General features: G+C 41.4%; 1 protein-coding gene across 2 annotated transcripts in view; it reads right to left on the bottom strand.

Annotated features, from left to right (window-relative positions):
- Positions 1-25,995, bottom strand: part of CSTPP1 (centriolar satellite-associated tubulin polyglutamylase complex regulator 1) — a 73,280-nt gene that overhangs the window by 5,128 nt on the left and 42,157 nt on the right. For both annotated transcript variants that reach the window (XM_071744922.1, XM_071744923.1), the window contains 4 exons: positions 9,839-9,923; positions 4,581-4,666; positions 1,967-2,162; positions 348-457 (listed from right to left, as the gene is read on the bottom strand). In XM_071744922.1, the coding sequence (XP_071601023.1) occupies positions 348-457; positions 1,967-2,162; positions 4,581-4,666; positions 9,839-9,923 (477 nt within the window). The remainder of the gene's footprint in view (positions 1-347; positions 458-1,966; positions 2,163-4,580; positions 4,667-9,838; positions 9,924-25,995) is intronic.

Here is a 25,995-nt window from a genome sequence, read left to right as displayed (position 1 = left end):
TTCAGTACTGTCAACACCAGTAAGACACCTTGTCTCCTGGCCACCTCTGCCCAGCCTTTATAGTCAACACCAGTCCTGCTAAAATGATCAACTGTCTTAGGAAAAATATTCCTTTCTTAGGGCAGATTTTCATACTTAATTTTATCCTTGAAGAAGCTTCTCAGCTTCAAGCAGATGGTAAGGTGCTGCATTATGTTTTTAAAGTTTAATCCATCTACAAAAAGATGAAAAACTTTCCCTCGCTCTCTTCCTGACAGTGTAAAATCTGGGCCATAGTTACAGAGGAAATTCCACAGAAATGCAGAATGACTGAAAATCTAAAGCTGTACCAGTCACAGGAGTCTTACCTAGGGCTCTATTGATCCTCTGATCCTTTGCAAGTGCCATAAGGAATCCATAAAAGGTCAACCTCTGTGCACTACTCAACATTTCCTTCACAAGGGCAGAAGGTGGACAGCTAGGAAAAGAGAGACAAAGTGGTCATTTTGTCTTTTAAAATATAACCTTTTTCTTTCCCAAGACCCAGATCAAATGGTTTTGCCTGTTCTAACACTGCCTAGTTGCCTTGACTCAGATGAAAACAGCCACCAGCTTGCTTATTTAGCATTTTATCTGCCACCCATTTGCTAACCAAGGTGTTTGAGCTGGGCTACATCCCTAGGAGCACTCCTGCCTGTATCCATTCCAGGGGCAGGGAGAAAAGCCTACATTTACTCAGAGGCATACACATCCCAAGTCTTAGAATATTTTTTTTAAAAGTCAACTGGGAACTCCTTTCTTTTGGCAGACAGTAAACTTTCATGAGGGCTGTTCTACTGTTACCCCCCTTTATCAATGTGAGTCATCCAAAGGGCAGGAAAACCTCTTCAATAATGGCCTAAATATGTCAGAAAACACTATTTGGGTGGGGACTAAATTGACACACCCCTTTCTTCTCTCCTGCACTCACCTTAACCCCTGGCTTCTAAGCAATGTCATCATAGTGATTCTTGCTCTTGCCTAATAGTCCTTAAAGGATTTAATGAAAAATAAAACTGCCTCATGAAGAGGAAGTGTTGAAGTCAGTGATATAGTGATGCTCCTGGAAGATGTGGGTGTGGGCTGGTGATCCCTCAGGTAAAGTGGTTACCAAAGCCTGGCTGAATGCTGAGCTGGTGAAAGGCTGGGAATGGCTCCCTTCACAGTGCTGTGCAGAGCCTGACCTACCACAATATCTGAAGCCCTCAGGATATACAGGGAATGCAGAAATTTTGTTATTTAAAACAACAAAACAACCTGGCATCTTCATGCTTAGGTATCTGTAGTACTGGACATTAGTTCCCCAATAATTTTGTGGATCACAAGTTTGGATTCAGACATCTAAAGCAGGATGTAGGTGGAACTTCTGTTCTGATTCTTTTTGTGGATTTAACTCATGATCTCCTAGCACAGCATGTGTTTGCTACCTGCAAGAAACCATGAAGGAAGTGTCTGACAAAGCTATACAATAAGGCCTCGAATTTCTCCATCCCTTGCTAGACTAAGGCTGGTGATGTGCCTGGGATCTGTAACTGGAGAGCAGCTCCATCAAAGGCTCTGTTACAGACTAGTGGTGTGATCTTGTCTAGGTACAAAGGCAGTGTGCCCTTCCTGTGCTTCAACAGCACAACTGCACTTATTTCCTCTAGTTAACTCATGATGGTAGATGTCTGTCTCCTTGACAAAAGTACCAATGCAGAAGTGAGAAGGAAAGCAGAGACACAAATAAACCCACTCCTTCAAGAATCAGCTCAAACCCTATATTTATTAGTTCCATGTTTCTCTCCTTTGGTTAAACTGGTTTGGCTATGAACTCTCCCTTTACACTTCCTCAAATGAGGTCTATTTGGGACTTACAGCTTGTTCAAAGTCCTGTATTTCTTCACAGCTCCAGCCTTACAAAGGGGTTCTAGAGACTTCAAATCTGGGTTTTGGACTCCTTTCATACCTGTATTTTGATCTGTCACACAAGGATTCCAGGCACTGGTAGAAAAGAGATGCCTCTACCCCATCAAGGGGGCTGCAGTCATTTGGGGGCTGCCGCTGCCGATGTTGCCCAGAGGATGATGTTGGCACAATCACAGTGTTTGGGTTCTTTCCAGCCAGGAGATCTTGATAAATGGCTGCCACACTTTCCAGGAACTCTGAAAAAAAAAAAAATCAAACCAACAAACCAGGACAAAAAATGACTTAAAACTCAGGGCTATAACCAGGAAAGCATCCTCTAGGGATTAAACTGTCAAGCCCTGCTCTGTATTGTACATCACAGCAACAGGAATAAGCACAACCCCGTGGCCTCCTCCATATTCAGATCAGATATTATGCAAGCCCAAATGGCCATTTCCATGTAAGTTGCTGGCTTCTTTCTATCAGGATGATTATGAGAGGCCACTCATCCTGTGGAACGAGATTCTTCTCAAGGGAACAGCAGCTAGAGCTGGTGCACAGGTAAAACAGCAGGGTGAGAGCTAATGTAGAGCACAAAACTACTTTGCAAAGCCTAAAAAGTTTTCCATCTCTGTCTCTTGCTAAGAACTCATCCAAGGTGGGGAGAAACTATATGGAGCTGCAACAGAAGCAAGTTTGTCAGGGCTCCAGGCTGTATCCCAGCTTGTCTTTGTGCTGCTCCAAAGTAAATATAACATGGGCTCTAGAGGAAGGGCCAGGGCAGGTCAGGGCTAGAGTTGGCAGAAAGCCTCTCCCCAGGCTCCTCATACTACCCACTGTTTACTGCAAGAGCCTAATTTTAAACAAGTTTGTTTATGGATGTGGTCAGCAGTTTACAAATCTAGATTCCATTTGGAGTGGTTTGCATGTGTGTGGGTTGGTGGGAGAGCATCTGATGGGGCTGTGTGTGTGGTGCCTGGGTGAGCAGGACAGGGATGTTTGGTGTCTGTACACAAGGAGGGGCTTGCGGGGACTCCAGTGACATTTAAATCCCCAGTGGATGGAAGTGTGATGGTGTGAGGTGGGTGGAAAGGAGAGGCAGGGTGGCAGTGGGCCCTGAGGCTGTGCTGAGGTTCTGCAGCTCAGTGAAAATATTTCTTTTATCAGACAAAAACTTTCCAAACACAGCTTCTGTCCCCAGGTGAAGGTATGAAAAACCTGGTTCTGCCCAACCCAAAATAACAACTTTGAACTGGTTTTTGTTTTTTTTTTAACAATAGTCACAAATAATGTCAGTGTATGCACAGAGGGATTACAGGGGAAGTACTGAGAAAAAGAGATTTCTGTATTAGGGGCAGCAGCTGACTCTTAACTGTGAGAAAGATGGGAAACAGCAGACTGGATCAGATCAGCAGGCCACCCAAATCTACTCTGACCACAGCCAGTGTCTCCCAGTACCCAATCTGGACCTCTTTTTTCCTGGTCAAGGCCAGCAATGAGCTCTGCCCATCAGAGGGAGCTGTGCAGGAAGATGCTGAGGCCTTTAGCAAGGGCTCTGTGCTGGGAGATGTGTAAGTGGCAACCCAGCAGCCTCCATTAGCCTGGGAACCTGTCTAACTTTGATAAAGGAAATACTTTCCTCTTTTTGCCTGCTTAAGCAGCTTCCTGAATGAGATTCCTTTTCCTCAACTACATTTTAGAGGGGCCTTAGAACAAATAGACCAATATATTTTAAAGCAGTCTCCCTGTGCTGAATAAGCACCTCAATGCTCACTCAAGTTTCTCCTCCTTGTTTCTGAAACTTTAGTTAAAAAATACCCAGGGATTTTTACACATGTGTATGTGTGGGTGAGAATATGTAAATACACACAAACAAACTAACAAGGCTTGATTTGTAGTTTTCCTGTCAAGAATTTTAAAATAAGTCCCTCATCTAGTTAAAACTCAAGCTGGGGAGAAGGGCAGGATGTCATTAAATGACCAACAACATGAAGAAGGTAGATGGGAATTAATTGTTCACTTTCCCTTCAAACAAAATCAAACAAGAGAGGTGGTTCTTCATGGGACAGGTGGAGGATCTGTGCAACTCCTTGCCAAAAGGTGCTGAGGAGGTTACAAGTTTATGTGATTTCAAGGGGAGACTGGAAAAGTGTTCACTAAAGGTTCCTAAATCCGTGGAAATTATGCCCAGCTCAGAAAATCTTTGAGCTGAAACCAGCTCATAGTTGGACCAGTACTGGGGGGAAGAACTGCATTCATTTGTCTGGCTTCTTTTCCTTTCAAGGCACCAGCTGGTGGGCTTTTCTTATCCTATCTCCAACAGGGATCAATATTTCAGAGGCAGAAATGATGTATTAAGGTAAAGAAAAAAAACATGTTCCTAGTAAAAGTCAATTGTTAGGTGCTAACATGCTCTAGATAAAGCTGGAAATCTATGTCTCAAGGCATGCATAAGCCATAACAGTTACAGGTATTTTCTTATTCACAAGAACTTGTAACCTTCTTAGGAAGCTTCCTCATCTCTCTGTATCAGTGATGTCTTATGTCAGTAGATTCCATTTTCTATATATTTTCTGTAAAAAACTATATCCTTACAAGTTTAAAAAAAAAAAGCAGAGACTATAAAGTTGTAATGCTATACTAGTGGGTGAAGTCAGCAGCTTCCCAGCATTTACCTGAGTAGTAGAACTGGATCTGGAAAGCAAAGAGGAAATCAGAAAAAGACATCAGGCAATCCATAGCATCATCCATCAGCACAATCCTAGGATAAGATGAAAGAAAGAGTTTAGCACCTACCAAAGAACTAAGTCTGTAACCAGGAACCCTGGGAAAATGGAGCTGGGGAACTATGTGCAACTGAGGATTGCTTGGTTAGGAGAGAGGAACAGGAGCACCCATTTCACCACAGTATCAAATGAAGGCAGCTTAGGAACCTGCAGCCAGAAGATCCTGAATGTCAGTGCTATCACAGCCTTTGGAACAGCATGGATCATGGATGTAGCATGGAGGGACATCAGGCATCCAGAGCCTTGTGGGTATGATGGAGGAAATTTTGGCATAAAAACTGCAAGACTGGTTCACGTGGCTACCTAAGGAGTAACTGTGCTACAGACAGGACAGTTACACAAGTATTACACTGGTGTAAGCAGAATGAGATTTCTGTTATTCCTCCATATGCCAGAGTTCATCAAACTGCTATGTTTTCAGATTCATAAGGATAACTGCAGTTATTCCCCATCCATACTCAACCTCCACTTGGCTACAGAGGAAATAAGATGGCTCCAACAATCAGCTTGCTAATTACTAACTGTGGTGATCCTATCCTCCCTTCCTGATGAATGAATTGGTCTCTTTTCACATCTATCGGGCCCATCATTTGACTCTTAGGTCAAATTGCATGGAAACTGAACACTTCTTGGGCCAGGCACAATGTCTTCTTTCTCTCTGCTCAGCCCCAGGTGTGTGCAGGGTGTTACCTGCATTCCTATTTTGAAGCATACCTCATGGAATATGGGAAGTATCACCTACAAGCCATAAAGATGAAGTGATAGCAAAGTTCAACTCCTCCTTTCAGGAAAAAACTTTGTCTTTCAGGAGAAATTTAGGGCAAAAATGTTCATAAAATTAAAATTTGAAAAGGACAGTCTCTGAACTGGGGAAAATCTAACTTTGGCAGATAAATGATAGCTCCAACTGGAGAACAAGGGGAACAGTCCATTTTGATGGGAAAAGAACAGTATTTGGAAATGCCAAAGAAAGGTTGTTGGTTTTTTTCTGCTGTGTGCAGGTCTACTGATCCTGCAGAGTCAGTATCTGGTATGTCATGTCAGAGGAAAAGGATTACAGCTTCACTGTAGCCACAGCACAGGTCATCTGAGGGACCCTTTTGAACACAGAGCCAGATGCAATCCATGGACCAACGCCTGCAGGATCAATGGTCTAAACACATTGTTGGAGAAACACTGTTCTATCTCATGGAAAAGACTCCAGAGAGCTGTGTGGGAGGCTGACCCAGAAGAGCTCTGGGATCTTGCAAGACTTCCCTGCCACTCAGACCAGTTCTGTTCACTGTGGCAAAATCAAACATGCAGAACAGCTTGAATTAATTATCTCAAAGAAGAAAGACTGGGGCTAAGAGGGTCCCCAGGAGAAAAGCCAGTATTTAAAACAAAACCCTTTGAAGATGTCAAAGTGCTTCTGATTTATTTATTATGTTCCACAAGCCTCCTCCTCCTGTCTAAAGAAGCAGTAGCTTCAGTTCTTAATTCTCACTAATAAGCATGTTACTTGATTGTCAGTGGCCACATCAAGGAAATGGCTTTGAAGCTGGCAGGCAGAGCATCTTCATCTCTCAGGCAATGCTGCTCAACCACTGGCATTTCCAACCACTGTTTAAGCACTGGAAATGCAAAGGGCCACATCACTGATAAGATGCACTCCCTCTTTTGAAATAGTGGTCTGTCCCCCAGATACCCTCAAAGCTGAAGTTCCAAAGCTTTTGTCAGAGCGTTTTTGCATCCCGGAGATGCAGGAAAACAACAGCAGGGAGGTTTTTTAAATATTTATTCATTATGCAGAGAGACAATATTACATCATGAAAATATTACTTCATGATAATCAAATCATTTCACTTATTAAATCTCAAGCTAGGGTCAGGGGCTGTGCTGTGCAGCACCATGTGCCAGTCTTTCTTAGAGGAAAGAGCATGAGGAAGTAGGAGGCAGAGGTCTGAGAATCTGCTGGATGTTTCTTGCTGCTAAAGACAGCAAGGAGCCTCTGTGGAAGACTGTATGGCACATATGTGAGGGAGAAGTGCCTAACCAGAAACAGGTGCACCCTGGTGCTGGGTTACTGACTCCACTTGGCCCAGGAGCCTGTGCTCCGGAAATGCTGAAAGTCTTTAAAGCCAAGACAATCAGTTCTGAGGAGATTGACTGCAGCTGCCTGCTGCCCCACACACCCTGAGAGCTGGGACAGCATCCTGTGCAACATATCTGAGCCTCTTCCCTGAAGAAAAAACACCAAAACCCCAGCCATAGACTCTAACATAGGCAACAAGACCAAAATCGAGTACAAAATCTGGAAGTGTGAACTGCAGTTCAAAAGAGTTCATCAGGTAGCTAATATTTCAAGAGATTCTTTATTGATTTCTTGTCCAAATTAGACTTTAAGCCCTCAGGGCCACAGACTTCTTTAAAAAAGTCAGTAGTCAGCACTCAGTGAACAATGAAAATCAAGAAGAAACTTTGGAAAGGACTGAAGATGCCGCCACCTGAGGGATGGTGGGGAAGGGTAGAGTGGTCTTTCAGAGTTCAAGTGGGTTTGGCTGGCAGGAAAGCCTCCCTACTGTGTCAGTGGGGAAATTTTATGGTCTGATTGAGGTTAAAAACTCAGAACCCAGCCTAGACAGGATGTCCCCAGGACAAACTCTAGACCAGGAAAGCTGAAAGGACTTCTACTGTTCTCTGCTACCATTAAAGGCTAACTAACACAGTCTGGCTTATGGCTGGGCTGGCTCAAACAAGACTTCAGGGACTTGGTTTGTTTATGAATACACAGAGCAAAAAATAATTGGAACACAGAAAAAGGGCAAGAACTGCACTTTCAGGCAGTCCTTTAACAACAAGAGTACAGGCTTGCAAGCCACACTTCCCTTTGCACTGATGAGTGCAACATGAGCTCCAATACCACATAAACCAGCACAGGAGCTGTGGACTACTCAGCTCTCACTACCCAAATCCAGCCAGTGAGTACCTTGAGCTTCTGCTACAAGAGGAGAATCAGTGCTCAGGTGGAGATCTTGAAATCATGGCACCAAACCAGAAATATTCTGTCCCTCTGCAGTTTCGAAAATCAGAAAGCCAAAAGGTGTCTCTGATGGTGAAAGATATCTCTGTAGATTAAATTTTCAATCTGCTAATGGTTATAGCCCTCTGAAGAAAAAAAAACATCCAAGAAATTTCACCCAGATAGCCTGGTTCTTTTTTGGATATGACTTCTGCATTTGTGCAGCACCAGGAACAGAAAAACGGAGCCCTCTTGTATAATGCTAATAAAACCTATATTGTAGCCTCTATTCTTCTGCTCTGACATTTCAAGTTCTTATTCCCAGTGTTTGTTATCAGTGCATAGCAACAGCTCCTGGAGGAGTGAAATGCACCATGCTGTGAGATCATCTCAGTCATGCAGCACTGAGACTTTAACTGCTCTTTCATCCAGGCCTCCAACAATTACACAGGTCCTGGCTGTACCAGTGAATGCTGTGCCTACTCCAGCTGCTACTTTATTTCATTCCTTTCCCAAGGAAATGAGCAACAAAACTGTTGGGGGTGTGCAGACTGAAAGAGGAACCATGTCAGGAGGTTTGCTTGTGACATTCAGGCTCTGCAAGGATTCAGTTGACCAGTGCTGGAAGACAGCCTACAGAATTCACCTTTTAACTGGCAGAGACCAAGGAGGACAGTGGGAAGTGGAGACAAGAAAAAGGACAAGACAGCAAGCAACAGTTGGATGGAAAGAGAAAGATGGTTTAGAAATATGACAAGTTTTGTTAAAATTGTTCAACCAGATTAGGCTGTAACAGAGAAATACCAACGGGTAAGTAAATCTCCAGCCAGCCAAAAGCAGGGGTGAGGTCATCTCCACCTGAGCCTGGGTGCCTCTGGCAGAGATCTCATTTCCCTCCAACACCTGCTCCCAAAGCCTCCTTGTCTGTCCCTGTGGCACAGGCAGAGCAGTGCAGCAAGCCCCTGAACGAGGCCTCTGCTTTACAGCAGCCTTATGGATTGAATTCCTTGACACAAACATCACAACATGTGTATATATGCTGAAGTCTCTTTCCCTGCACCATCACAAATTCCTGCCCAGCTGAGCTGGAACCCCCTGTGAAATGCACACCAGTGTGTATGGGACTGGTGCTTCTGCACCTCCATGAAAGGAAGCAGCTGATACATCCCTGCTACAGGGTTAGCATTCCTGCTTAGTCTAGCATTGGAGGCCAAGCAACTGTACTCTCTGGACCCCCAAAGGCCCACCAGCTGAGTGTCTTTCTTTAGCCTAAGATAAGCCTAAAGAAAGATAACAGGATGACAGAAAATCACACTTTTCACTATTTAGGCCATGAACAACATAGGCAGCAAGCAGCTAATGTCCTGACCATGTCTCTGGATCCTGTTTCTAAATGTTGTATCTAGGTCCATGAAAAAAGTTAAATTTCCATGTCCCCTCTGCTGAGATGGCCAGGAATGAGTGCATTTATCCAGTAACCTTGCTGTGGTTCTATATATATGTGTGTGCACTCCTGCTGAGGTCTGAACTGACTCCCCACCCCAACTGATGCATGTACCTTATTACATTTTCACTGTCAGATAGGTAATCATCAACTGCCTGTGTTACACTGGAACCAGCAAGCACTATCAGTAAAAAAATCTGTATCACATTATCAGTGTCCTGAGCCATCTCTCTGCTTTGGGCCTTGGCTAGATTAAAGTAAAATTTCCAGCAGATTAGCTACCATGTTCTTAGCTGACACACTCTAAACCACTGGCAATCCTGCAGAGATTGGTACCTTTAAAACATGATCAACCAGAGGGAGATGGGGCAGGAAAGGGAACACAATTTAAAGGTGGCAAACAGTATTTGAAATAGTTTAAAACCATGTCAGTTAAAGCCACATTGGGTAACACTCTTATATGCAACTCATCTTCTGAACTTAGAGTCAGCAGCAGAATTCTGCACCAATATTTCCTTTCCTGTATACCTTAAACATGCACTCTCTCACTGGCAGAAAACCACCCCATTCTTAGCCTCAGAACGTGGTCTCTCTTTTCCCTAAAATCTTCAAGTCCCTGTCCATACCTTTACCCACAGATCTAGATCCTAAATCCACATGTGTAGGACTGATGTTGCCTTCAAAGAGAGGATGCAGACCCACCTCGCTGCCTTCTGAGTCAGTTCCATTGGGAAGTCAGGGCAGAGCAGCTGCAGCAGGCAGTGGTATTCCTGTGCTGTCAGCAGATCTGCAGGAAAAGAGGTGAGAACATCATAACAGTCTGTTCCCTCCCCTGGCTTCCCCTCTAGGAGGAAAAAATCCCCCTCATATTCCATTTGAGCCTCAATTCACATAGACCAGGTACTAATGAAAATAAAATTGCTCCCTTGACCTTCAGAACTGGGCTTTTCAGGGGCAGTTTCCAGCACAGACCATCAGAAAGAGATGATAAAAGGGAAATCCTTCTGAAGAGGCTCCTGCAGAGAAACTGCTGGTAACAGGTAGGGAGTGATTCAGCATGAAAAAGAGGTAACCAAAACAGGGAAGTTTCAAGTGAGAACACAGTTTGGTTTGACTTGAATATAACCATGTGGAAAAAGGAATAATTTAAAAGTTGCTTAAATTTGCTGAAATTCACTGGCATGGTGTCATTCACCACAATATGCCTGAAAACTATCCACAGAACATCTGGCAGCAGTAACAAAGGCAAACAAGGTTTTTGGGTTGTGTGTGGAAGGCTACAGAGTATAAACCACAGATGTTATTACTTTGGCATTAGGCAAAGCAGCTGGATGGTTTCTTTTGGAATGATGTGTACAAATCTGGTCACCGTATTATAGGAAGCACAGAACAAAGATCCAAAAAACACAAGGGGAAAAAAAAATCAAATTATTCATGCTTTAGAGAACAGCTCTGTCAAAGACTGGTCAAGAAAGGCCTCTGTGGTTCAGCAGGAGTCTAAAAGAGGTGACTCTTTGGGAAGCTCACAGGATCCCAAGGGAATGGAAACATCCTGATGTCAAAAAGCCCTACATGATTGTATGTTCCTAGTCCAAAAGGCTGTGGACTGGAGTTAAGGAGAAGCCTGGCTGAACAACAGCAATTTTGCAGTACTTCTATATACAGCAGAATACAAAGTATGGGAGAAAGAAGCAGGGGTGGGAGTACAGCAAAGCAGAAGTCAGGGAGGGGATCCAGAGGGCACAGGATCAGGACTGAGGTACAGAGCATGAGGAGTTCTGCCACAGGCACATCTTAGCTTTCCTTGAGCTTCAGTCCAAATAATTAACCTTGTCCCAGGTGACAGTCACAACTTCTTCATATCTCTACAGCTCCTTGAAGCCTGGCACTTTGACAAAAGTGGGAGAAAGGGAAAACATTGCACCTTTTTCAGATGTTGCAAGAGGCAGGTATGCAATACAGGGACATTTCACTGCGATATCCAAACCACCCAGATCAATATTTTCAGTACTGACTAAAGAAATTCTGCAGGAGTGCTGCCACCAAACCAAGTTTTAGGCTTTTCCTGTGCCTACATTATTAGCCAGGGAAGTGGGGGAAAGAGAAGAGACAGTTACTGGGTTTATCTTCAGTTCAGGAAACCCTGTATCTGAAGAACAGCTGTCACATTTTGACATCCATTACAGACACTTTCTGGAGTACTACTTTGAGCTGTCCATAGCTCTGGGGAGAACTTTCTGTGTAATAAAACACCTTATGTTTAGGGTCATGCTATGAGAAGGTGATTTTGCTCTGTCTGGAAAAGCCACCTCTGCAGTCAGAAATGTGCTGCAGCACAAGAAAGTCTCAGCTGGTGCAGAACTACAGCACTGCAGGGATTTATGCAGCTGCTTCTAGTGGAGGGACAAACACATCAGTTTCCCAAAACCTGAATTAAATCTCCACAACAACACTGAAATTACAGATATCTGGGAGAATATGGAGGATGCTGTAAGTTTTTTTGTATTTCCATTTCTTACTAATCACAAATTGGAGGCTGCTCTCTATTGCACAGTGTGTCTGTGACCTCACCACCTTTTTGATGGCACCCACAGGAACAGTGGGGTTTTCTCCTGCTGTGTTAGCTATTGAGTTCCTTGGATGTCATCAGGGAAAGTATCACCAGCTTTTATGTATGACTGCAAAACAATATTATTGAAAAAAGACTGTTATCATGAGCAGGAAGATGCACATTTTTAACTGAGCAGTCAGTTCCCCATTTTTCTTTCATGACATAACATAAAGGAAAGAAAGTTTCCTCTGCTACACCAGCAGTCATTTCTAGCAATAACAATTTTGGTCCTTAGTTCTTCAAAAAAATATCTGAGCATGTAAGGTACATGTAAGTATATGTAAGTTTCATAGAAATCACATTCACAGACTCAGCATAGGAAGCAGGTTACAGGGAAACAGGGAAGTTGGGCATTAAAAGGCTCTCTTACAACTACTCTTCAAGACTTTCTAAATCTAGCTTTGAATAATGCTGGGCATTAAACTTCTTTGTCTAAAAAGTCTATGTGTTTGTTTGAAGGAGCCACACCATTTGGAAGCTTTATGTGATACTTAATTTACATTTTTTGTTTGCTTAAATTCACCTTCTTATTTATGCATCCTGATACCTTTTGCTCTCCATTATTTCTTCCTTTCATTTGTCAACAGATCCTTTTAAAAACCCTTTCTTCATAATGTATTTTCTTCAACCTATTTAGCTGATATCTTCATTTATTTAAAGTTAAATGTGTTTAACTTTCTCTTACCCTCTCATCCCTCCCTGCCCTGTCCAGTCTTATCTGTTGCTCTGCTTTGATCCTCTTTAGATTTTCACAGTGCAGTGTCCAACAGTGTACAAAGCATCCCTCATGCATTCAGAACAGACAGATCTGGGATGATAATCTGCCCACTTTCATCAGCAAAGCCCCTGTTCATTAATTCTGAGGCTTAGTCTTCTCTTTTCTCCCCCTGAAGGTGAAGGAGTTTAAGGGGTTTTTTTGGATGATGAGGTTTTTACCCTGAGAGGGTAACTGGGCCCTAAGCAAGCATTAGTTTTGCATATACATAAATAGAGATCTCTCACTTGCTGGAAATAATATACTTTTAAAATATGTAGTAATTTACACTGCCTTTTCCTCCTTGCTCTTCATAACAACTCACAGCTTCATCCTTACCCCTCAACAAAACAACAAAACAACATAGGAAAAGCAGAAGTCTGCTCAGAGAGACTTTGGGAATGGGTGGCAGAGATCCTCTCCAGCCAGCACATCAGAGGGTGAAGATGATTCTCAATACAAGTGGAATTAATTGCAGCTTCAGCCTTTGAGCAAATGGTCTGTTTGGATGGGAACTGCACACAAAGCTGAAGTGGTGTGAAGAATTTCCTTCTCCAAAGAAAGAAGCCCTTTGCTTCTTATGCCTGGAGAAAGAGCAGGAATTTAGTGACTGAAGGATGCATCTCTTAGGCCTGGAGACACCCCAGGCACCAAACCAATAACTCCTATCAGTTCCTCAGACTACAGATGTTACTGATTCCACAGGAAAGGGACTACCACAGACCTCTGGAGTTACCTACAGCTTGCTGTGAAGACTGTTTTCCTATCCCTCACGGCAAGGTCAGTGAAGACCATGCAGAAAATTACATTTGCCCATGCACCATATTTTGTGCCAAGAGCTGCTTGGAATAAACAAGGGCAGTTTGGGTGCATGACCACATTGCTCCTTCCTGTCTCCAGGCCACAGCTGAGTAAATAGTGATCAATGCTGTGTGATGAAGAAAGAAAGAGGAGAAGGAAGGTACCAGTCAGAATGAGTGAAAACTGGAATCCACAACTGCTACTTTGGTTGCTACCACAAATTACTGCATCTCAAGTTCCAGTAACAAATGAAGCAAATCACAGAGAGCTTAAATCTGACCCCACAGCCCAGGGCAGTGAGCTCTGCACATGCTGGACCATGTTCTCACAGTGGAATAAACTTGCTTGTCATCTGTGCTTAAAGATGGAGAGGGACTGATTGCCATCTGCATAAAGCCATCTTCATTCACAGCTGAACATAACACTTTGCTCTTCTACTCCAGAGCAGCTTAAAAATTCCACAGTTATTTTAAAACAGCAGCATGCTATGAAGGAGTTGGGAGGCTTCATAAAGTACAAAGAGTGAAGTGGGATGGCTGGAGCTGCAGAGAACTTGTACTTCTGAGTGCCAGTTTTTTGTTGTGCTGGTCTTCAACCTCCTGCCCAGCCTGTCCTGCCACAACCAAAATCCAAACTCTACAGATCTCCTAAGTGCCTGAGTTGGACCCTTCCTCATGTTTCAGAAGAAGGGTGGAGATGGAAGCTGTCAGTCTGGTACAGTCTCAGAAAACAAATATTTCTCAGATGAAAATGGCCAGCCTTTGAGAAACACAAAGGCAGATGCTCCATATTTCTCTGGATTTTAAAACACAGATTGTTTTGATTTCTGGTTTGGATGTGGTTCTCATGTGGCACCTGACATGAAGTGATGCAAACCTTAGGAATACCAGAAGATGTATTTATGCTGCTGTCAGTGTGGTGAGTGGAGTGCAGAGACACCTGAGCTACCTTTCTACCAGTTGCCTTTCATACTGAGAGCAGCCCAGCCACAGGAGCCAGGAGCTCAGTGAAGGCAGGAAGCCAATAAACATTTAGGGCTCAGCCTGGTTGGCAGTCACTGCACAAGAATTAGCTACCTACAGTCCTGTCACACCACTGTGACAGCTACAAATATGCCCAAAGCAGTAGGGGAGTATTTACTGCAGTTGGTACAAGAAATCTGCCCCCCAAAATCCCATTGGTAACTTCCCTGAAAGACAAGGATTGCCTTGATGAATACACCTCAGAGCTCCCTGTTCCCATCCCTTTCCATGCACAACTCCATTGCAGGAGCACCTGGGCAATGCAGCCTGGCACTTGGGATTCTGGCAGGACACACAATTTCCACAGCCTGCTTTTCTACCACAGCCATGAAGTCATCCAAGAGTCAAAGTCACAGAGCTGTAAATCAGTCTCCTGGAAATATAACAGAAAACAGCCTAATAAATAATTTAACTTTTTTAATTATTATTTTTTTAATGTTGGGAGAGTCTTTCCTGGCCTTTAGATTTTTTTAACATTTCTGGTATAAGTCAGCATCACATCCTCAGGATTTTCTCTATATCCTTGCAAGCTTAGAATCTTGTAGAAAAGAACAAAACCAAAACAAAGCCCCTAAAAATAAAAGGCATTCTAGTTCTGTCCATAGGAGCTGTAATTTCACAAAAACCTGAATACAATATGAGTATTGGTAACACTGCAACTTTACAGCTTGCCTCTGGCTAACAGGTTATGCTCTGCACATGCCTTGCTCACAGGATACCTATGGCCCAGTTTCCTCACAGCTCCCTGTATCTATTGGTAATAATAACCAGAAACCCAAGAATTCTAGGAAAATTAATCCATGTGTAGCACCCAAACAGTGCTACACAGCTGTGCAAAAACCTCACTTCTTCCTCATAAGTTTATTGCTACTCTTTCAATAAACTATTTATAAAATTCTGCATTGAGAGTTTTATGATGTAGATGAAAGATATCTGTTCCTATTAATTTTTATGTTTAAATAAAATTTTGAAACAAAATTAAAACATTCAAGGGCTGTTTCTTTGACTAAGTTTTTCCACTGATGAGAAGATATAAAATAAACAGAAAACAGATCCAGAATGGATCCAGAAAATGGTCTAATATTAAAAATTTATTTTCCTTATTTTTCAAATAAACAAGTGAAAGAGCAGGTCACATAATTATCCCCATAATTTGAGATGGAAGGTTAAAGATAAATAAACAATAAAGAATAAGCACTCAAAAACTTTCCCCTTAAGTTGCATAAGCCTGTTCATCTAAGATGTGTACAGCAGAATTCATTCTGCTTTTGAAGCATGCAGACAGCCCCTACAATCATCAGGAAATAGTCTTAAGAGCACAGGAAAATCAGAAAACAAATGAGGGAGACTAACTTGTAACTGGTAAGCAACAGGAAAACACACTAGAAGCTAAAGATTTCTGGCAGCTTAATTCAAAACCAATTTCATTTTTAAGGAAAGGTTTCCTAATGAATAGTTTAAAGAGGGCAATGGTCAAATCTGTTCATGGATCAACATAAGATCCTGGGCTTTTCAGGGAGTCTTGTACATAAGTAGCTTTAAAAGACTATGTACCAGTGTCTGGCTCAATCTCTTTAGACACTAACAAAACCATTATTTTCTTAATTTTAATAACTAGATGCATTGCTGCTGCCTTCCTGATGGTGATCTTCCAATCTCAAACAACAGTGGAAGAGTTTAACTGATGCAGTGTGCTATTCCTGAATCCATTGACAGCCTGAACCATGACTCAAGTTTGAACTTCCCACCTACTTGGGGAACATTATCTAATGCAATCCTAAAGACAATGTCAACTCTTTAATGTCTTTGTTAATTCAAAGTCCCATCCTATAGTTTAAGTTGGAGCTTAAAGAATTCAGAGTTCCTGACATGCAAAACCAGCAAACAGCAAAAAAGGAGAAGCAGCCAAAACTTCTGTCAGCTTCCAGAAGCAGAAAAAGAAGTTAAAAGATGAGAAAGAAAAGAGCCTGGTTTAAAGTTTCCAGTATGTTAGTGACTACAGCAACCAAATAACAGCTCAAACTTTATTTACTAGATGGACACCCAGTTTTATCCATGCAATCTTTCTTAATTCTGTGCATATTCTGAAGCACATATAATCCTAAAGATCTTGAGTATGATCTAAAAGGACATTTAGCCTTCTCCAAAGGACACAGACCTGATGCAAACAAAGAGGTTCATGGTATGAAAATGTATGAATTTCCCTCAAGTTTGAGGCACTGAAAAGCCAAGTAAGAAATGTTAAGAAATGCCCTAATATCTGAAGTTGTGTTATTATAAATACAATGTATATTCTTGGATAACTGTAGGCCTGTGGAAAAGCAGAGATCACCACTGGTGATCCTCAATCTGTAGGTAGCAACAAGGGAAATGACATCAGGTAATAACAGGCACTGTAATCTATCAAATACAGACACAGCAAACCCAAAAGAACAGAAGATTGGCTCTTAAGAACAGCTAGAAAAAAGGTACAATGTCAGAGTGACAGCAATGTACAGCTGAAATGCTGTGACATTTGACATTCTTTAGATGTGTTGACTATGAAACTATTTCTTCCTTTCACTGTAATGTCACTGCAGATGTAACCAGCAGATCTTCCAAGTAAGGGATGAACTCAGAGATTCAGGAGTTTTCAGTCTTTCCTTGACAACACAACCAATCCAATGCCAAAGCTAAGGGGGCTGTGTAAACAATAAGGAACAACCCTTTCTCTTGGAGTTCTGGCCATCTGGGGGGCAGACTGCTCAACCACTTGAAACAGGACCCACAGCAATCCTGATAGTGAGATACAGGAATGCAGGCAGCCCCTCACGGGAGGGGACCAGCAACATCTCCCCAAGCTCTCAAACAGCAGCAGTAATCTTTAGGCAAGATGTGCATCAGTGTCTGTTCAAGAAACAAGCTGTCATTAAGCTTAAGATCTTCAAAACAACTGAAGAATTCATAGCTACCCATCACGGGATGGGCAGAGTAAATGGGCAGGTGGTCTGCAGCTGCACCTCATGCAGTACAGGACATTACAGCCCACCCCCCCATGAGATATGGACTGAGCTTTGTGACAATAATGGGACTATGGCTAAGGAGAGGCACCCAGCCTGCAGTTACTGCTTGGTATTCCCTTTGGGAGCCCCAGGAAATACAGTTAGCTAGCAGATGGATTATCTGTGTGATGTACACAGGGTCAGGCAGCAGAAGAAAACTGTGACATTGGCCTAAAAACCAAAAAAGGAGGTAGGAAAAAATTAGGGTATTCAATGAGCTATGGGAACGCTGCAGATTGTTGTCACCATCTCAGATGAAATATCTCCTTGACTTCCAGTTTCTCTCTTGCCCAAACTTTCCAGGAAACAACAAGGGAAGGTTCTGTAGAGCCAGCTCCAGTAGAATTGTGTATTTTTAACCACCTGGAATCTCCCAAGCTTTTCAGAGTTCAGCATGGCACATAAAAGCCTGCACTGCAAAGATCAATAATTTTCTCAGAATGATGAATGAAACAGACGATTTGGACATTCCTCTTTTCCTCTTGTAATGACTTGTTTGAAGAGGCTTTCCAGAAATAGTGCAGTTGCTACAAACACCCCAAGGAAGAGAGACAAAAAATTTCAGCGTACTTTAGATCCCAAACAAGGATAACTTTGTGTGTTTTCCCTGCTCCACATCAACTCCACTGCAAAATTTTGAAGTTTACTTCGCCTTCACCAAGAGCTGTCATCAGAGCTCTGACACTGCTTCTTTGAAATGTCTTCATCACAAGCCCAACCATGAGAGAGGCAAACTCAGGCTTGTGAGGAATGGGGAAACCCAAGTGCCAACAAAACTGACACCAGTGTGCAATTACCCAAAGTGGTCAACTCTGTTGTAGAAATTAAAGAAGCTGTGACCCACAAATGGTCTAGCACATCCTTCTCTGGGTACTTGTGTTCACCTGGAACAATTCAGCTACATGACTTAAACCTGAATCTTCCAAGAACTGAGAGGCTTTTATATTCCTAGCCATTCTTTGACTTCATGGCATATTTATATACAGGTTTGTTTACAGGCTATTCAAGTGTAATCCCAAGCACTCAGACTATTGCCTAGTTTTCTCCAATTTTCTTTAATAAATTATAATGCTGAGAAAAAATAGACTAAAGGAAAACTGTGTTGTCTATAGGAGCCTCTGAGTCAACAGTTAAAGCCCCTGTTCATAAAATAAGCATTGCAGTATCTGGACCTGGGCTTGGGTAGTGTTGTTGAGTCTTGTAAAAAGCTCTCAGACACACTGATCCTGAGTCTCTTTTACAAGTGTAAGAAAACCTAAGAAAATGAGCCTCAAGCCAAACAAATCAATAAGAGAACTGGCTAGAGAAAGGTAATCTGGTTAATGACAAGACTGAAGAGATCATCACTAGTTGTTTAGAAGGAAATGCAGTGGAGCATGTAAGCTCCACAGAGAATGTTTGGAGCCCATTACAATATCAATGAGCTAAATTAATGATTATAAATGACTACCACTACAGAACTGGTCTGAATGCAGAACAGAATGAATGCACTAAGAGAAACTTGAAACAACAAGGCATCCATCTACCCCTTTTCTGGTGTGCTTTTGGCCAAGTTCTGTAATGTCTCTTGATTTTAACTCTTACAATACCCTAGTGAGCAGTTTGTCCTTAAAATAATAATAATTTTTAAATTGGAGAAGAAGAAAGAGAAGGAAAGGTTATTTTTCTCTGTATTTCACATGGAGAAATATATGCTTAATAGTAATATAATACATACTTTTTTTTTTAATGAAATAAAGCATATTTTTCATGTTCTTTAAGCTTCAGCCCAGCAAGTTCTAAACTCTTCAGATGTTCATTAATTCTGAAAGTTTCTTGTCAGCCACCTTTGTCAAAGTTCAACATAAATGCTATTTTACAGCTAAATATACTTCCATGGACCATCCACCATGAACCACAAATTAAAGAGTATTTTGCTGGAGAAAAGTTGTGGTAAATTCCCTAAATCCTCCAGCATTCTCCCCTACCCCTAGTGGTATGCATATATTATGGTAATCAGGGAAGTGTAAGAAACTAGACAAAAGAGCAGCTCTTGTTGCTGAAAGAAAAAGGACACTTTCTTATTGCTGCACAGAGCTTTCTAGAGGGGAAAAAAAAAGGCCATCTACTGGAGGACAGATGAAGAAATTAATCCATACTGTCATTATTGCTTGTAAAAACTGAAAATAGAGTTCAGTTGTTTAATCTTTTTTAGCCTTGTAATGAGGTCAGGTTCTTCAGGACCTTTGTAAGGATGTTTATGGCATAAGAAATAAAAAGATGTATCACTTCACTGAGCAGTGGTGGGATGATAGCTTAGCATAGTGTGCAAATGATTCTGACCAGGTATGATATGTAAATGATTTCTCCTAAAAGTAGCATGATTAGTATTCTGGGGAAGCTCTTGGTTGGATTGCTGCTGTGATTTAGGCTACAGGGAAGAGAATGCAGATAAGAAACAAACCCTCTAAAAGACATAGAACATCCTTACCTGGAAAAAAAGATGAGTCCTAACACCCCACATACAGCTCCTGTTGACAAACCTATTTAATGACAAAAGTGAGATGGGCCATCCCTGGAGATTAATGCTGATTAATACTGGATTAATACTGTATTAACTCCCCCCAGCAGCTGGGACCTCATCTACATTGTTCTAACACAACTGTACTCTTCATGGTTTCACATTTTTTTGTCTCCTGTGCAACAATATCCTGACTGTTCAGCAAAAACATCATCATGGAAATGCAAGTCTGATAAACCCTCAGAGGGGGAGTCAAGATGAAAGCTGCTCTTTAAGCATCTCCAGCCACTGAAGACTTAGAAAAACACATGTTCCTTTTATTTGCTGCAACATTTGCCCTTCTTTTCCCATTCAGTAGTGAGGCTTATGGAGCAAGTCTGAAAATCAGATGGTGCAAATCATACAGCAATTGAGCTTGAAGAAGTACTTAAATGTAATGTATTTCAGCATATGTTCTTGACTCAAAGGAAATGTGCTGGGTCTTTCAAAGCAGAGCATAAAAGCTGAGGTCCTATTTGCTCCATGCAAAAATATATATTTCTTAATGCTGCCTTGCTGGGAAAAGAAAGTTGCTTCCTGGTGTTTCTGGCAAAAGAACTGTATCTAAACTTACTAGATCAGATGCAGCTTCGTTTTAGCTGTCCTTTATGTGAAGTGGATGGTTAAAAAAGGGCTGCTATATATTAATTCATATTCCTTTCACTTTCATGCCACGTTTAAAGGTAACATCCATCCTTCCAGTTGTCCTTCACATGAATTATCTTCTGTCTGGATCTGTTTCAGGCTTTGTTGTTCCAAGTTCCAACCTACATACATTAACAAGGGCTCCAAAACGAGTAGGGCTAGCTCATAAAAGATTAAAGATTAATTAAAATTATTAATATATAGAGGATTCCAAAGGACAGCACAAAATATCTCACCTCTAAATAAGTTCCAAGATGTTCTGCAGGCAAATACAAACTAGAAGAAATAGCTCCTTGTTTATGAAGGAAATACAGAAGTAACTCTCTGGACATGAGAACCTGGTCTATGTGCCAAAACAAGACTTCACTGACAAGTTTGTGAAATCAGAAACTCTGGAAGGAAGAATAAATGCCTTAAGGACTCATGCTGGTGGGCAACAAATAATGCTCAAGTTCAAGGTTTCTAAATTATGTCCATTAAATGGATTGTGTTTGGAAAGTCACTTTAGATGACATGTTTATCAAGAGAAAAAACAAATCTTCTCACTATTTACTTTTCTCTTTTCTTTTCAGAGGATGTTTTCTGGGGTTTGGTAAAGAACAAACAGATGAGAGCTGCAAAGGGAAATAGACTGAGAGCCTTTATGTGCACATCTCATTTTCACTTGAAGCTTTGTATACACAGCTGTGACCAGAACAGACTTTTGCTGAATGAAGGACACACAGTTCTGCACTCACTGCCATCACACAAGGACGATCATCATTACTTGCTTTGCAGTTAGGGTCTGAAATAACAAAACAGTGAATTATTTGGGAATTTAATGAGCTTTTCTTCCGAGTTCCTTTTCTTTTTGAACTGCTGTCTGTACCACTCTAAAGTCTTTCCATGAATACAGCACAGATTTGAAAGCTTTTCAGTGCTGAACAGATTAGATTCTAATTTCAGTGTCTGAGTGAAAATTTTAACTATTTGAGATGCTAAAAGGAAGCAATGAAAATACTTTCTATTATACCTAATGGGAGACAAAAAGAAAACTGTACAACTCCTAGAAGTCTCTGGTTCAGCAGGAATATGTGGAGAAGAAGGAGTGGAATTTGTGGCTGCAGTAATCTGCTTTCTGATGCTTAACAGGGATAGGTGTAGAGGAGTTCTGACTAGACAAAATTTATGGTCTGTAATTTATTATTCATCTCTCCAGTCTAAAAATACTTCCCTATGAATCCAGTATTTTAATTCTCACAAGTGTGAATGCTGTGGATCAGCAACATAAACAGGATTAACATTTAGTGCTAATAATATATTACTAAATGGTCTTTTGGGACTCAAAACTGTCCAAAAACTAGAAGAAAAAAAAATCATTGAATGAAGGGGTGAAATAGTATCTAGAATTACTAATCAGAAAGATAAAAAATATTTATGATTTTCTCAAGCAATGGCCAGCTCTCACAGATTTGTCAGAGATCAAACAGCTCTAGCTGTACATACTAAGTCTGGGATTCAGTCACAATTCCTCCTGTTTGGAAATACAGAAGAAGAATACAGTGGTATAATTTTTTATTGATATTTGAGACACTTTATAACCAGCCAAAAGCTGATACATAACATCACAGACATCTGTAACCCTTTATGAACTTGGCTGTCGTGGCCTGCAAGAATTAATAGGGGTAGGAAAGAGAGAGATTGGAAGTGCAGGAACTAAGTTTCAGTCAATAATGTTCCAGTTTGGGTGAAGGGACTGCCAGATCAGGAACCCAGCATACAATGTGAAAAATCATCATTATTACACCCTGCATCAGGTCTGAGAATGGAGAATGATGCCTGTGATCACACAGGGGAAGTTCAGCAGCCCTGGTAACTGTGACACTGCTGAGTCCCCACTGTGCCCCTGGCAGTGCTGCTATGGGGCACACAACAACACTTCCCATTTCTGAAGATGATGGATTGCAGTGCTGGATGTGAAATTTTGACTTTCTTGCTCTGAATGTTAGCTGGAACTTAAGCAGAACTCACAAGGCAAAGCACCCTCTTTCCTCTTATTTACATGAGGCAGGCAAAGTCTCATCCTCCTCTCTTCCATTACATCCCCCAGACTTTTCCTTCTCAAAGCAGCAAGCCTTGGGTCAAGAGAAACTCATCTGTCACAGAATGCCAAGGAAATTAGAGTACTTGATGTAACCACAGACCCAAAGACATGCTGTTGCCCATTTGCAACAGAACACCCAGGAGACAGTCTCGTGTTTAGTCAGCTACCCAGCACTAGCTGGTTCCTTCACTCATGAGTCCAGTCTCAAAATAATGCTGAATATTTTCCTCATTAATTTGGCTGGGTAGATGATTGCTGAAAGCCCAATTGTGCATTATTGCTAACTGAAGGAATGAGAGGCAAATGAACAGAATTCCCAATGAAGAGATCTGAGAGCACTGCAAAGCAGACAATCACTAGTGTTCAAAACAAAACCTCTCTTTATTACACTGGTGAATATTTAAATTTTTAAAATATAAGGACATATGTGTTTCTATTTCTAGGGTTTCCTTGTCTGTTCCAAGACAGATCATCCCATGAAATTGGAGCCAAACATCAGCTGTACAGAAGAAAGGTCTTTAAGTGACAGTACATGATACCACATTTAACAGCATTCCTGTGCCAGGCTGCATAATGAGTGGAGGATGAAAAGCAATCGTTTTTCTTCATGTACAGCTCAGTGAGGACAGTTCCAAGCCTGCCACACAAAACTTCTTTAATAATGCAATCCAGTGCCTTTGATTTGAAGAACACGCAAAAGAATAAACAACCTATTAATCTAAATTTTCTCGTTGGCCTGAAAGTACAAAGCAGCAACAAACAAACCTCTTGGCTACATCGAGCGCACTGAAATGCAAAACTGCTCCTTTTCTCACCCTACAGTTACTCAGGAAAAAGGAGGGATGGGAAGAGAGGAGGGAGAGAATAGGCCAGGGAAACAGAAATGATTCTTGTATAAATTACTCAGTCAAAACACAGGGCACAATGAATGCTGAAGAAGGCTTTCAAGTAGTGCCACATGAAGGCACTTCAGTATAAGTGGATATTTTAGCATAAGTGGATATGCTCAGGAGATAAGTGCAAGAGATAGCATTACCTAGTAAAAAGCAAGAATCCTCAGTCAAACTAGTTCACCACTGAGCTGGTACTGTCAAGATAAAGGAACCACTACTAGTAGTGGTAACCACCATTAACATTTGCAGTGGTTTTGTTTGCTTTGGGAAGCTTCAACACAAAATACAGGTGAAGACCTTGATTAATGTCAGAGTCCTGACTGTCTGCAGTGTGTGCTTTGTTGGTCCAACGTACCTGCAGTCAGCAGAGGTGCTTTCATTATCCATCCACAAATTTTAACACCTAAAACAGAACTATTCCAAAAGTGCTCTCAGTATGACTCAGATCAACTCTGCTGTGCCCAAACACTGCGAGTGTGGTTGGAAGATATATTTATGCATTTGGCAAATGTTCTTGGTCCCCCCCTACAGCCTTTTTGCACAGCTTGAGAAGTGCAGAGAGATATTAAAGTTGCTTGTCAAAGCAGCTTCACTACCTCTATGGTTTGGGTAAAACATGCATAGCTTCAGACAACCTCTTCTCTGTATGGACAGCAAATTATAATGTACATTAGAAAGTTAGGAAAAAAGCTTTTTCATTTGCTGTAACATAAGTGGGCTTTTGGAAAAAAAATTCTGACAACTCTGAGATGAGCAGAAGAACCATAAATTGAGGAAAAGGTTGCACTGTAATATTGTATATATTATATATATATTTATATATATATGTCATATATATAATATCTGTAATATTTTTGTATTGAACATTTGGAAAGAGGCTTGAAATACTCACATTTTCAGTAAAATGTTATTTGAGCAGCCACCTTTCTGCTTTTTGGCCTCCTCCACTCTTCAGTATGTAGATCAAGCCAGGCAATAGAAATTGAGCAAGCTGTTGACAGCTAATGCTACACTTGTAAATGAGAGATCTGAACTTACATGTCTAAATTCTGAGGAAGAGAAGTTTTTTGGAGCTAAGAGCCACTTTGTCCTGCTAAACACTTTATATAACCACCAAGCAAAGCTGTAACACAAACACAGATTTTATACTGGGTCATCCCCTGAAAAGGGGCAGTCTTAATCCCCTCCCTACCTTTCAGTCTCATCTTCTCATGTACAAGAGCACAGCTGCTTGTACAGCCCCACTGTGAATGGGACAAGAAACTGATTAAACAGGAAAGTACCTTTGTTTTTCCATTTGTTTTTCTTTTTTTTGTTGTTTGGATCAGCTCTGTGCTGCCTTCACTGTGCAGCCAACAGCAACACCACAAAGAGAGGGAAGAAAATGAGGAGCTGAGAGGAGGCCAAGGATTACTCCTTCCCACTTCAACACCAAACTAGAAGTGGTGATCAAGCCCCAGCTCAATTGCCCTCCTTGGGAAGAAGCAGTTTCCTTGCAAGCCACCTTGTAGAACAGGAGGACACAAGACTTCCAGTGAAATTCTATTCCTACCTATCCAATGTCTGAAAACAATGCACCACATTCTGCAGAATGCAATTCATAAAATATCCCTACATTTACAATAAACAGGACAGAGTGACATGCATTATTTTACAAATTAAAGTACCTGTGATTAGAAAAGGTCAATGAAATCCATAATATTCCCAGTAAAAAAAATTAACATCGGTAAAAAAGTAGGAAATTAGTTCAACTTACTCTCTAAGACACCATCTCCTGCATCATGCAATTCTAAATCATTAAGGAAGTAGCTTGTGGTTATTAAAGCTAGAGAATTAAAGGGATAAATCATTCTGGATTTATCTACTGAAGAATCTCTTGCAAGAGTGAAATCCTGAAATAAAAGTAGTGAACAAGTGCCAGGTACCTCCAATTATACTCTCCAGCAGCCACCATCTGAAGAAATTTGGGGTCATTGAATCATTAAGGTTGGAAAGATCTTGAACATCTTTAAGTCCAACCATCATCTTAATTAAGGACAAATGAATCTTTAACCAGACACTTTAGTACTCAAGCAATGGTGTGTGAGCCTCTGCTTTGTAGCATTCAGGGGCTGCACTTTAAACTGCCTTATTAAATAATATAGGAACATCCCTTGCTCTGGGCAAAAAAAGTCATTAGATGCAGCAAGTTCCACCCTGTCTCTCTTAAGCTTTTGTATTTGACTTGGAAAGCTGTGTCTCCCTCAAAAGTGCCCTGTCTGCCTTCAGGTTTTCCAGCCAAGTCAAATTTCATTCCTTGTAATGGGAGTACCTCCCTTTTGAAGTTCCTTTTTGTTGTTGTTGTTGTTGTTTGGTTTTGTTTTTTTAAAGAGTCACTCATGATTATCAGGTGGCTGAAAGTGTAATAATTAAGTTTACAATTAACAGATTAGACTTCTCTGCAGAGAGCAGGTTATTAATGGCTTAAGAG

This window comes from Heliangelus exortis, chromosome 5 (assembly GCF_036169615.1).
Source record: "Heliangelus exortis chromosome 5, bHelExo1.hap1, whole genome shotgun sequence".
Classification (NCBI taxonomy): Eukaryota; Metazoa; Chordata; class Aves; order Apodiformes; family Trochilidae; genus Heliangelus; species Heliangelus exortis.
Note: the sequence above shows the minus strand (reverse complement) of the source record. Positions and strands in the feature narration are given on the sequence as shown.